Source organism: Pogoniulus pusillus, chromosome 3, assembly GCF_015220805.1.
Source record: "Pogoniulus pusillus isolate bPogPus1 chromosome 3, bPogPus1.pri, whole genome shotgun sequence".
Taxonomy (NCBI): domain Eukaryota; kingdom Metazoa; phylum Chordata; class Aves; order Piciformes; family Lybiidae; genus Pogoniulus; species Pogoniulus pusillus.
This window is the reverse complement of record NC_087266.1, coordinates 8,379,848-8,392,547: the sequence shown is the minus strand read 5'-3', so window position 1 is coordinate 8,392,547 and position 12,700 is coordinate 8,379,848. Positions and strand designations below refer to the sequence as shown.

General features: G+C 43.4%; 1 protein-coding gene across 1 annotated transcript in view; it reads right to left on the bottom strand.

The window, feature by feature from the left end:
- Positions 1-12,325, bottom strand: part of TYR (tyrosinase) — a 67,853-nt gene extending 55,528 nt beyond the window's left edge. Inside the window, exons 1-2 of the mRNA XM_064140481.1 lie at positions 11,483-12,325; positions 1,428-1,644 (exon numbers count right to left, since the gene is read on the bottom strand). Of these exons, the coding sequence (XP_063996551.1) occupies positions 1,428-1,644; positions 11,483-12,325 (1,060 nt within the window). The remainder of the gene's footprint in view (positions 1-1,427; positions 1,645-11,482) is intronic.
- Positions 12,326-12,700: the final 375 nt, after the last annotated feature.

The following is a 12,700-nucleotide window of genomic DNA, read 5'->3' as shown; positions in this document are numbered from 1 at the left end:
CCAAAAAAATAAAATCCATGCTGTGGTTGAGTTTATTCTGCTGGGGGAGGGATCCACCCTAACCTGGGACGTTGTCCAACCTGGACTCTGAAAGGCAGTGGATGCCAGGGCAAATCTGTAATCCACATGGACATTGATATGATCATTTGTAAGTGTATTGTTAGCTGCAGTGCTGTATTTATTTGGCATGCCTGGTGCTGAGTATTGCAGAAGACAATATCTCCTAACATGTGGATTTAGGGGCTGATCCTGCTGTAGTTTCTATTTTCTTATCAAAAGCTTTTAACACAGTTCTTTCTGTTCAGTGTTGTTCTGGAAGAAGCATAACTTTGTTCTTTAATTTTTTGGCTGGTGCTTCATAGAATCAATTTGAACCACCCAGAGTTTAGAATCATAGAATCAGTCAGGGTTGGAAGGGACCACAAAGATCATCTAGTTCCAAACCCTCTGCCATAGGCAGTGACACCCTACCCTAGATCAGGGTGCCCACAGCCTCATCCAGCCTGGCCTTAAACATCTCCAGGGACGGGGCCTCAACCACCTCCCTGGGCAACCCATTCTCTCACCACTCTCATGGAGAAGAGCTTCCTCCTTGTGTCCAGTCTGTTGATTACTGAAGACTTCTGTGAAGAGCCTTATGCCATGGTGTGCCTTCTTTCCATGGCACACACTTTCCTATCCACATTGACTTCATGACATCATTTTCTAACTAATAAGAAACTCTAACTCTAACTTACTCTGGTTTTCTTCCACTTCATTGTGGTCATTTCCCATCCTATATTCCTCTTCCTGCCAACTAACTTGCTTTTGTCTCCTTGAGCACAAGCCCTACCAGGAGAGGCTGAGGGAGCTGGGATTGTTTAGTCTGGAGAGGAGGAGGCTCAGGGGTGACCTTATTGCTGTCTACAACTACCTGAGGGGATGTTGTAGCCAGGAGGAGGTGGCTCTCTTCTCTCAGGTGGCCAGCACCAGAACAAGAGGACACAGCCTCAAGCTATGCCAGGGGAAATTTAGGCTGGAGGTGAGGAGAAAGTTCTTCCCTGAGAGAGTCATTGGACACTGGAATGGGCTGCCCGGGGAGGTGGTGGAGTCGCCGTCCCTGGGGCTGTTCAAGGCAGGATTGGACGTGGCACTTGGTGCCATGGTCTAGCCTTGAGCTCTGTGGTAAAGGGTTGGACTTGATGATCTGTGAGGTCTCTTCCAACCTTGGTGATACTGTGATATCCTACACAGAAGATTATTATTTAGCACACTCCATCTTCACTCCATTCTCATCCTGTCACTCCCTGATATCCTGAAAAGTCCTTCCCCAGCTTTTTTGTAGGCCCCCTTCAGATACTAAAAGGCCACAATAAGGTTCAAAGTCTTTAACTTCAGAGAGAATCAATTTAAGGATGAAAATGGCATAACAAAAGAAAACATGTTACCTTCCAAAGTGTTTCGGAAGCTGTAATTGGCCATTTTATCCATGGGTCCAGACTCATACTGAGGCAGTGATAGACAAAACTCAACTTCAGCTGAGGATGGCAGCCTTGGGGTCCTTGATTTATCATTGTTCCCAGGGTTTCTCAGTATAGGCCCCTCACTTGTGGCGTTGCACAAAGCCTGCTGGCTGTTGTACTCTTCAGACCGAGTACAAATCACCTGTGCAAGACACTTTCTGTTAGCAGAGTTACAGTTACCCAATAATAAAAGCAAACCAAAGCAATACATTGATTCATTTCACAATAATAAAAGCAAACCCAAGCAAACCATTGATTCATTTTTAGTTGTTATTTTTGTTTAAGGACCAAGGAAAATGTACGATGCACCAAATTCACTGCAAGAACATTTATTAACACTTAAATATTCTCTGTATGATTTTTATATAGATGTTGTGGGTTTTTAAAGAGAGCTGAGAGAAATGAAATTGGAGACAAAAAAAATCACAGAATCATATTTGGAGAGAGATACAGAGCAGATATTACAAGGCAAATACAGCATCCATGGTGAACCTCCTTGAATTTTCCCCCAGCCCAAAACTGAATCTATAATCCCCAGTGCTGCAATCCTGGGCCCACAGTGCCTCTGCCATCCAAGAGGCCTAAACACAAGCCTCTGGAGGCCCCAAAATATGCCTACTGCTTACATGAATCATAGAATCATAGAATCAACCAGGTTGGAAGAGACCTCCAAGATCAGCCAGTCCAACCTAGCACCCAGCTCTATGCAGTCAACTAGACCATGGCACCGAGTGCCTCATCCAGTCTTTTCTTTCTTGAAGACCTCAAGGGATGGTGCCTCCAGCACCTCTCTGAGCAGCCCATTCCAATGCCAATCACTCTCTCTGGGAAGAACTTCCTCCTAACATCCAGCCTATACCTGCTCTGGCACAACTTGAGACTGTGTCCCCTTGTTCTATTGCTGGTTGCCTGGCAGAAGAGGCCAATCCCCACCTGGCTACAATGTCCCTTTCAGGTAGTGTGATTTGCCACTGGAATAGGCTGCCCAGGGAAGTGGTGGAGTTGCCATCCCTAGAGGCGTCTGCAGTGACTGAAGACAGAGCCAAAGGCAAGTTTTTATGTTGCCAAACTAACTTTTGCATTAGTAGAATGAGATGAGCAGCATCTATCCTATGAGGACAGACTGAAAGACTTGGCACAGCTTAGAATGAAAGAATCATGGAATCAGTCAGAGTTGAAAGGGATCACAAGGATCATCGAGTTCCAATCCCCCTGCCATGGGCAGAGACACCCTACCTAACTTGAGAATGCATCCCCTTGTTCTGTTGCTGGTTGCCTGGCAGAAGAGACCAACCCCCACCTGGCTACAGCCTCCCTTCAGGTAGCTGTAGTGTGATAAGTGTGTCTTGGCCAGTGGACCTCAAGTGGAGCACTTAGCTCAGAAGCTACACATACACAGATTTTCACTTTAGCTCTGTATCTTATGGTCCTTGTATATTTCTAGATATTCTTCCTGGCTTCTCTGACATCTTCTATCTTTTCCTCCTTTCCCCACTGCCATGGGAATATATCCCCACTGCATCATAGAGAGGAATCCTGTACAGCCTTCCAGACTGGATTTTCAGATATTCAGACAGGGAAGCATGAGCTCAAACACATTAAACAAAGAAAGATTTCCCCTTCGTTCTGTTTATCCATTTTAGTGGGACTTAATGCAATTGTTAATATTATAAGGCTTATAAATGGTTACAGTGCTATTTCATTTTTTTGAGTCTATTTATGTCTCAGTGTACTGTTTGACTAACCAAATTTATCCTAAACAGAAGCCAGATGCTATAAAGCACCTGGAAACTCACGGTCAAGAAATGCCAGCGTAAGGTACAGGAATCAAAATGCTTGCTTCTGATCTTCTGCTATGTGTTCTGAACTATAAATTAAACTATGTTCATAAAATTAGACAGGATGCTTTCCCAGAAAGGTATAATTTAGGTAATATAAATTATAGCTCTGTCCTGAAACTATAATTTGCTGTTTTATCATTCATGCCATGTGTAGATGATAACAGAACATAGGTCAGTTAAATGGTTCCCTTTGCATGTAATCTGCATAAATCATACACAAAACAGGTCACATCACTGCCTTCTTTTCATTCAGCAGGAAGAGATTCTACTAGGAGTGCTCTGTGTTAACAGATGATTTTTTTATTCCCTTTCCAAACAGTTCTCAGCAAATTTCTCTGTTCACCCTCGGCAAAGCTTTCTATTCAATCTCCACTGAGTGTCTGCTCTTCTGCATGCGCGAACTGATTGGCTCCAGGGAATTTTTTTAGGAAGATGCTCTGAGGAAAAGCTTATGTAAGTAATTAGCAGAGCAAATGCCAGTAGATGGCAGTCCTGAATACGCAGCATAGCTCCTGGGCCTTGAAGCATCCAGCAAAACAACCCTTCTGTGCAATGCAGCTGAGATCTTTAGCACAGCTCTTTGTATGGTTTCTTAGAAAACAGGCTGTAAATGTGCTGAAGCTGTTGCTGCTGTCTCACACCTTCTCACAGATGGGAAACTCTTTTCTCTTTTGAAGTTTTCAGCTTTTACAGACCAGCCCCTGCACCTAAATAAAGTTAATTGCATTACAGGAATCTTCAGAAGCTTTCAGTCTTTTGCTATTTTTACATTCAAAGCTTTGTGACTTTTGGTGGCAAATTATTTGTGGTTCCTTTGAACTTAGTAGATCCATGTTCATAGGGACCTATAATGTATGTAATACATGCCTCAATACCTGGGAAAACAGAATCACAGAATGATGGAATCATAGAATGGTTTAGGCTGGAAGGGACCTCAAAGATCCTCAAAGTTCCAATCCCCTGGCATAGGCAGGGACATATCGCACTAGAACAGGTTGCTCAAGCCCTCATCCAACCTGATCTTGAATATCTCCAGGGAGGGAGCATCCACAGCCTCCCTAGGCAACCTGTGCCAGTGTCTCACCAGTCTCAATGTAAAGAACCCTTTCCTAACATCTAGTTTGAATTTCCCCTCTTCCAGTTTAAACCCATTACCCCTTGTCCTGTCATTACAAGACCTTGTAAATAATCCCTCCCCAGTCTTCCTGTAGGCCCTCCTTCAGATACTGAAAGGCTACTATAAGGTCTCCTCAAAGCTTTCTCCAGGCTGAAATGCCCCGGCTCTTCAGGCGAGGAATAGTTTTCTACAGTACTGTAACAGCTGCTCAAATATAGAATGCTCTGAATTTCCCTAGCTTGCTGATGAAGCACAGCCACTCAAAGGGTTAATCCACACTTCTGCTTTTGTTTTAGAGCTAGTCCCTTGCTCTGTGTGTCTCCTGGGCCCAGAGCCCATCAAACAGGAGTCTGCTCCCATCCAGCAACTTTTCATGTTTTCGTAGTGCAGTGCTCCATGTTAATATAGCCTAGAAGGACCACTTCACACTACAGCCAGAGCAATCACTTGAATGTCTCTGTTGCCCATCCCAGCTCTCCAAAGGGCATGATGTGCAAGCTTAATGACACATCTCCATGTGTCTGTCCTGCACGAAGTCTGGAGTCTTGAACTAGAGTCTCATGTCTCATCATGTGGCCAAGAGATTTTGCACTGATTTATTGCCTTTCTCCATCTTTTCCCACTTATTCTCACATCCTTCCTTGGGAATGGCATTAAAGTGCAGCACTCACACTGGATTTAGAACATTTGGCAGCTGCAAAAGGGTTTAACTTTTATGTTTTTGGCTGCACTAGGGCCTGGCCTAATCCAATCCTAATTAAGTGGCATCCAGAAGCCATTTACTCACCAAACTGGGAAAATGCAAGGAGATCCCCATAGAACCTTGCAAGAGAACAAACTGTTTGAAGTTCTGTAGGCAGAACTTTAAAAGTTGATGTATCTGTAGCACACCAAAAATGCTTTATGAGACTGTGTGTATTCATATTTTGTTCTTCATGTACTCCTGAATATCAGTGACAGTGGAAAGGCAAAACAGAGAACTGAATGGGAAAAAAAAATTGAAATCAAAGCTTTAAAGAAATTCTAAAAAGGATAAGGCCATTAATTATCTTTCTGACCCATACAACACTGGAGGAGCTGTGAAACTCAGACTAAAAAGAGATGAGACAAGCATGAAGTGACAGCACTGAAACAGACTCAGGGCTTTCAAGGTATTTTCTCAGTCTTCTGTAAAATCTGGATGAGTTTCATCTCTTTGCTCAGAGGAAGCCTAGAACTAGGGAATAATGTACACTTTATTCAGCACCTCAAAACAGTGCTGGGGTGGAGTAGAAAACTCTGTTGTTAGTTTTTACTTAAATATTCACTGACACTTTCTGCTTTGGCAGACTGGGATTCTGTGCTCTCTGGCTGTTTCCAAGCTGTACCATTAGTGTTGCTGTCTCCATGTCTACTGTGAATTTACAAAGACATAGAATCATAGAATCAAGCAGGTTGGAAGAGACCTCCAAGATCATCCAGGCCAACCTAGCACCCAGCCCTAGCCAGTCAACTAGACCATGGCACTAAGTGCCTCAGCCAGGCTTTTCTTGAACACCTCCAGGGATGGTGACTGCACCACCTCTCTGGGTAGCCCATTCCAATGGCAAATCACATGTCTCTACAGGTAGGCTTCTTTATCTGGGAAATTACTAATGAACCAAAATTTCAATGAAATTCCTTAGCTACTAATTCAGGCATTTCTGAAAATGTTTATTTTTTAAACTACATTACTCCTCAGCAAACACAATTATGTACAAGAGAACAGCCAAGCAATGACAGGCCAAATTTCTGCCACTCACTCCTCATCCCATGAAAGACAGGGAATTATTTTAGGCTTACAGTGAAAGAAAGAGGCTGTGGATACCTGAGTGGTTGATCCTGATGTTCACAGATCCTGACTGCCTCAGGCTGTGGTATTGAATTGTGGCATGCTGAGACTTACCACTTTCTAACAGGATGGTCAGGCATTGGAATGGGCTGGCCAGAGAGGTGGCTGAGTTACCAACCCTGGATATGTTTAGAGGTCATTTGGATGTGGTGCTTGGGGATATGCTTTAGGGTGAACCTTGTAGAGTAGGGTTATCAGTTTGACTTGGTGATCCTGAGGGTCTTTTCATACTAGAATGATTCTGTGAGTCTGTGAAATGTTTCAAATTTATAATTCATGCAGATATATTATTAGGAGATCAATCTTGACAAACACTTATTTTTCGATTACCTACTCCAGGGCCACGAGGATGCTCAGAGGGCTGGAGCACCTCTGCTGTGAGGACAGACTGAAAGGGTTGGGGCTGTTCGGTCTGGAGAAGAGGAGGCTCCCAGGTGACCTTCTTGTGGCCTTCCAGGATCTGAAGGGGGCCTACAAAAAAAGCTTGGGAAGGACTTTTTAGGCTATCAGGGAGTAGCAGGACTAGGGGGAATGGAGCAAAGCTGGAGATGGGTAGGTTCAGGCTGGATCTGAGGAAGCAGTTGTTCAGCATGAGAGTGGGGAGAGGCTGGAATGGGTTGCCCAAGGAGGTGTTTGAGGCCCTGTCCCTGGAGGTGTTTAAGACGAAGCTGGATGAGGCTGTGGCCAGCCTGATCTAGGGTAGGGTGTCCCTGCCTATGGAAGGTGGGGGTTGGAACTAGATGATCCTTGTATTCCCTTCCAACCCTGACTGATTTTATGACTCTTTGATTCATTTGGGATGTTTTTCTTTGTTTGTTTGTTTGGTTTTTTTCATTTGCTTGCTTTTCATTTTCCAGTATGTATCTGGCACCGAAAGCTACTCAGTTGCAATAAAAAACAGCCATTGAGTTCATGAGATACTCAGGTGTCCCCCAGCAGAAGCCTGTGAGTCTTTGATTACTTTATGAATCAATAAGTGTTGGATTCTGGTGTTTATATTTCTGAAAATTTCCTGCAGCTTTCAAAGGTGAACACAACATAGTGCTTCAAATGATGCTCTCAGACTATTCACCTAGCAATACAGCTCCCTGATAAACTGTGCTTAGAATTAAAGAACTCTCTGAATAGCTGTTTGGGTTTTTTTTTTTTTTTCCCTTATGAAGTCATATTTTCAGGTAATAGATCTAAAGTACTATCAGTATTAGTTCAGGAGTGTTATCTCCATTTTCTATTTGTGTGACTTGTTTCTCTTTTGTAGTGGCTTTGCATTCACGTAAGCCATTCTGCAGGGTGATAGAGAATTAAAGGCTAAAGGAAATTCTTGTTACTTGTGACAGAGAATTGGCTGCAGACTTACATCAGCTCATCTGTGAGCGTACAGCTCTCCATGTTATCAATTACTTCTCTCAAGTCACTCTTCTTTTGGGAGAGACAATATATACAGGGCTAAAGTTGATGTTGCTACAATAGCAAGCCTAAACCAGCACTTCCATTCTCCTGTCTTATTTTCTTCATCATTTGTCTAGCACTCTGTGGATATCTCCCTGTTAACTACCTGCTTTTATTTGCAGAAGGCTTTTGCAGAGGTAACTCTGTTATTTCTCCAAATTAATTCTGGTGCAGAGGAGAGCAGAATTCCACCTACTATTATTTAACTGAGGCATTATAATTACTTCTGGGTTTTTAGCAAATCTATTATCTTGAATAATAGAAATAAGCACTAAACCAAAAAACTCTCCAAATGTCATGGGGAAGATCTCCATTTCCCACATGGATTTCTCTCAAGTCTGCATGGAACTGCAAAATTTTGCAGAGCTTTACTAAGTGTTGTGTAGTCTGAATTCTGAACCCAACGCTTGAATCACAAACAAGTGACAGAAAACATGAGAAAAATTCCTTCCCACCTGCCCTAAAACACGAGCCGAGCAAACAGCTAAAACCACTAACAGCTCCCAGCAATCTTGCTGGTAAAAACAGAGGCAGGAATCAGAAGTGTCACTTAGATGATAAACATGGGGAAACCACGGGCAGATGATTCGCTCAGCTAAGTGATAGCAGCAGTATGTTGAAGAACAAGTAAGGCGAAAGCAAGAATTTCAGCATGTATTCATGGGTATCCACGTTGCCATGGCAACTTCTCAATGGAATAAAGTATTTTCTCCTTTCTTTGGGGATTAAAAAAGAGAGAGAGAGAGAGATATGCTGGTCTTCAAAATAGGCACTTTACTTTTGCTATTTTTTTGACTCTCTAAGTGTTTTCTAACATAGCAGACATTATTTTGTTGTTCTTTGGAAAGAGACTTAAAATTCTGAAAAGCACCCCATATTATAGATGTGTTATTCAAAAGGTTTCTCTTGCCCTCTTTTTATTTTGAATGCTTATTAAAAGCCTGAATTCCTTCACATTTATGGATCCTTCTCTTTTTATTCCCCCCCTCCCTCCCTTCCCTTCTTGCTGTTTATCTACGGAGCTTGGATAATCAGCATAGTCTGCAGCAGATCTCTGGCTGGTTTATGGTACATGCTAAGGCTATTTTTATTCCTTTTTTTGGTTTTCTGGAGTGAGAATCTGATCTTGCTCTTTATGCTGATTGAAGGAATGGTATCAGTGGTTAATCCTTCATAAGCAATTGTTTAAATTTGGATTCAAGGCTAATAAGAAAGTATTGGTTTGCATTTTATCTTCACCCCAAACTCACTGAAAATGCAGCTCTGTTCAATCTCTCTCTAGATAAGACATCAGAGGTGTACAAAGGCAGATGTTGTTGATGGGGAATAATGGTAATTTTTTTTTAAGATAAAGTTGTTGTAGTCTTAGAATTGTAGAATCATTGAATCAACCAGGTTGGAAAGGACCTCCAAGATCATCCAGTCTGACCTAGCACCCAGCCCTACCCAATCAACTAGAATCACAGAATCATAGAATCAGTCAGGGTTGGAAGGGAACACAAGGATCATCTAGTTCTAATCCCCCTGCCATGGGCAGGGACACCTTAGCCTAGATCAGGCTGGCCAGAGCCTCATCCAGCCTGGCCTTAAACACCTTCAGGCATGGGGCCTCAATCACCTCATTGGGCAACCCATTCCAGAATCTCTCCACCTCCATTCCCCCTAATCCTGTCACTACCTGATAGCCTAAAAAGCCCCCTTCTGCTCCACTCTAGTGAGACCCCACCTGGAGTACTGCATCCAGTTCTGGAGTCCCCATTACAAGAGGGATGTGGAGATGCTGGAGTGTGTCCAGAGAAGGGCCACTGGGGTAATCAGAGGGCTGGAGCAGCTCTGCTATGTGGACAGACTGAAAGAGTTGGGGCTGCTCAGCCTGGAGAAGAGGAGGCTCCAAGGTGACCTTCTTGTGGCTGGGGAGGGACATTTTAGGCTCTGAGAGAGTGACGGAACTAGGGGGAATGGAGTGAAGCTGGAGGTGGGGAAATTCAGACTGGATGTGAGAAGGGAGTTGTTGAGCATGAGAGTGGTGAGAGGCTGGAATGGGTTGCCCAGGGAAGTGGTTGAGGTCCCATTCCTGGAGGTGTTTAAGGAGAGGCTGGACAAGGCTGTGGGCAGCCTGCTGTAGGGTAGGGTGTCCCTGCTCGTGGCAGGGGAGTTGGAACTAGATGCTCCTTGTGGTCCCTTCCAACCCTGACTGATTCTATGATTCTATGGTAGATTTATACTGTTAGAAATCAGCAGAATCATAGAAAAGACCTGCCTGTAGCTTTATCTGTTTTACAGATACGTCTACACTGGTGAATTAAATGTGACCAGGAAATGTCCTCATCACTGCAGCCAAATACATGTGTTTTTTTTCCAGTACAGTCATCTTAGTCTCCCAAACAGGGTGGCTAGATGCACACATTATTGTGGAAATGGTCTCTGAAGAGTGCATTTCTGGGGGAGAACTGTCCAATAGATACAAAATGTATGACAGAAAATAGGTTTGTTCCAGTATATGTTTGATTTTCCAGGTATATACACAGGCTATATTGTTCAGAGGACACAAATCAAGACTAAACACAGTATAATCAACCCAGCTGGTTGCTGTTTTGTCCTGATAGAGCATCAGAGAGCTGCTGGAGCTTTTATCTCTTTCACTTTTCATTAAATCACTAAAACTGCCCAAACCTTCATTTGGACTGTTGCTACAGAAATAAATAGAACAAAGATAGATTTACACCAACATAATCATAGACTTCAGTGCCAGAAGGGACTGTTGCTATTGTCTTGATGGAGTGTGTCTATGGAAGCCAATAGACCTTTGTCACTGTATTTCAGGCGATGTGGCAGTAATGAGCAAGAGACAAAAATATGTCTAGAGACTCTCAGCATTCGAATAGCACAACATAGCTCAGCTACATAAGAACACATAACCTATGTAAATATGTACATTTAGTTTGATTTAACTTGCAGTGCTTTTAAGTGGCAGGAATACCTGTTGAATTCTTGGCTCCTCTGAGCAGCAGAGATTACTTCTTATATATTTACATGAACTACATAGCTGGTTCTTCTTCATTCTAAAGATTCACTTTGTTTCTTTGGTTTGTTGTGTTGCTTTGTGGGGTTTTTTTGTGTGTGTGTTTGGGCTTTTTTTTTTGTTTTCTGGGGGCTTTTTGTATGTTTCTTATTTGTTTGGGGCTTTTTTTTTGTAATTGAAAGCAGACAACTGTATAGTTTTTAACCCTTGGACAGAAGCAAGCACTGGGAGATGAGTAGAGCCTCTGCAAACTGTTTTTATTCCCATCATTCAGTCACCAATTGCCTTGCAAAGGTGCACTAACAATTTGTGCCAATAAATCCTGTTTTTCTTTTTCTCATCAGACTCCTTCAGCATCCTGCTCAGCCTGCTAAAGGACATACCTGAAAACAATGGCATAAATTTTCTTCCTTTCACCCTAACTTTGGGTTCTTAATTAAGCATCCTAAAACCTCCATTCAGAAAGAGAAGAGACAAATGAACACCTCTAAATGAAGAATATATCCATATGCAATCTGAATTGCTCTCTGGTGGTGCTTATTGTTTGCTTCAGGAACATTTAAGAGAATGAAGCTTGGCCAAGCTCCCAGATTGTGTACCTCACTTTTGCACCCAAAGTCAAGTAGGATAATTGTGTCACAATCAGTCTTTCCCTTCCCCTTCCCCTTGAACCATCCTTACCTGCCACGAGGAAAAAAATGATGCTGGGCTGAGTAAATTAGGGTTGGTAGGATGTCTGCCACCCATGTATTCATCCGTGCAGACTGCACAGTCCTCTGCATCTCTCCAGTCCCAGTAGGGGATAGTGAAGTTCTCATCACCTGTTATCTTCTGGATCTCACGTTCCCACAGCAGCAGAAAGACTCGATGCCAGGGCAGAAAGCCAGGGGCTTCATGGGCAAAATCGATGTCCCGCCATACATTGGACCCACCTAAAAGCGTGTCTCGAGAGGCATAGTAATGCATCCACACAAAGAGGTCATACACATTGATGTTTCTGAACATGGGGTTGGAGCCATTGTTCATCTGAGTATATGTGCCAGTAGCAATAACGTAGTCCTGGTTAGGGGTGTTCTTTGCCAAGTTAAGGTAGGCAAGAAACTTGTCTTTCTCACTGGTAGTGAGCTGGAAGATGTTTCTTCTTGTTCTCAGTCGCCGTTCAGTGCAATTTCGTCCTGAGAAACCAAACTTGCATTCCCCACAGTTGAAGCCCATGAAGTTGCCTTCACATTTACATGTCCGGTTGTAGAACACAGAGGGCCAGTCCTCTCTGTCATCCACTCCTGAGAAAGGGAACTGTGGTCCCAGTGGAGCCTGAGAGAGAAGAATATTCTGACAAGACCCTCTGTTAGAAAGCTCCCCACAAGGAGAGCCGTCTCCACCCCAGGGTGGGCAGCACTCCTTCTTCAGCAAGCTCTGTGTGTTGGCACAGACTCTGGGGAACTGTGCAGTGGATGGCTGAAGGATACCTAGCAGGAAACCCATGGCAAACAACGACATCCTTACAGAGCAGCAGGAGAGCATTCGAGTTACGCTTCAGTGCCTGAAGTGCTCTCTCTGACCTCTCCAAAGTCCTGTGTGTGAAAGAAATTCCTCCTCTCCGCCAAGAATGTTTCACTCCTGTCTTCTGCTACAGTGCACCCTCCAGTGTCCTTCCCCATTCCTACCCTGGATGCATTTACACACAAAATACACCTCAAAGTTAATCTGATTATCACATGTTCTGGGTGAGAGACAAATGACTTCCCCCCCCACCCCCTACAGATTTCAAAATACAGGCATTTATTATAAACTTTCATCTTCTGCCTAGCACATGATTGCTTTCTCCTGGCAATTGGAGAGGAAGTAAAATTAAAATTGGGCACAGAAACAATCCCCTGTTTGATTATATGCTTCAGA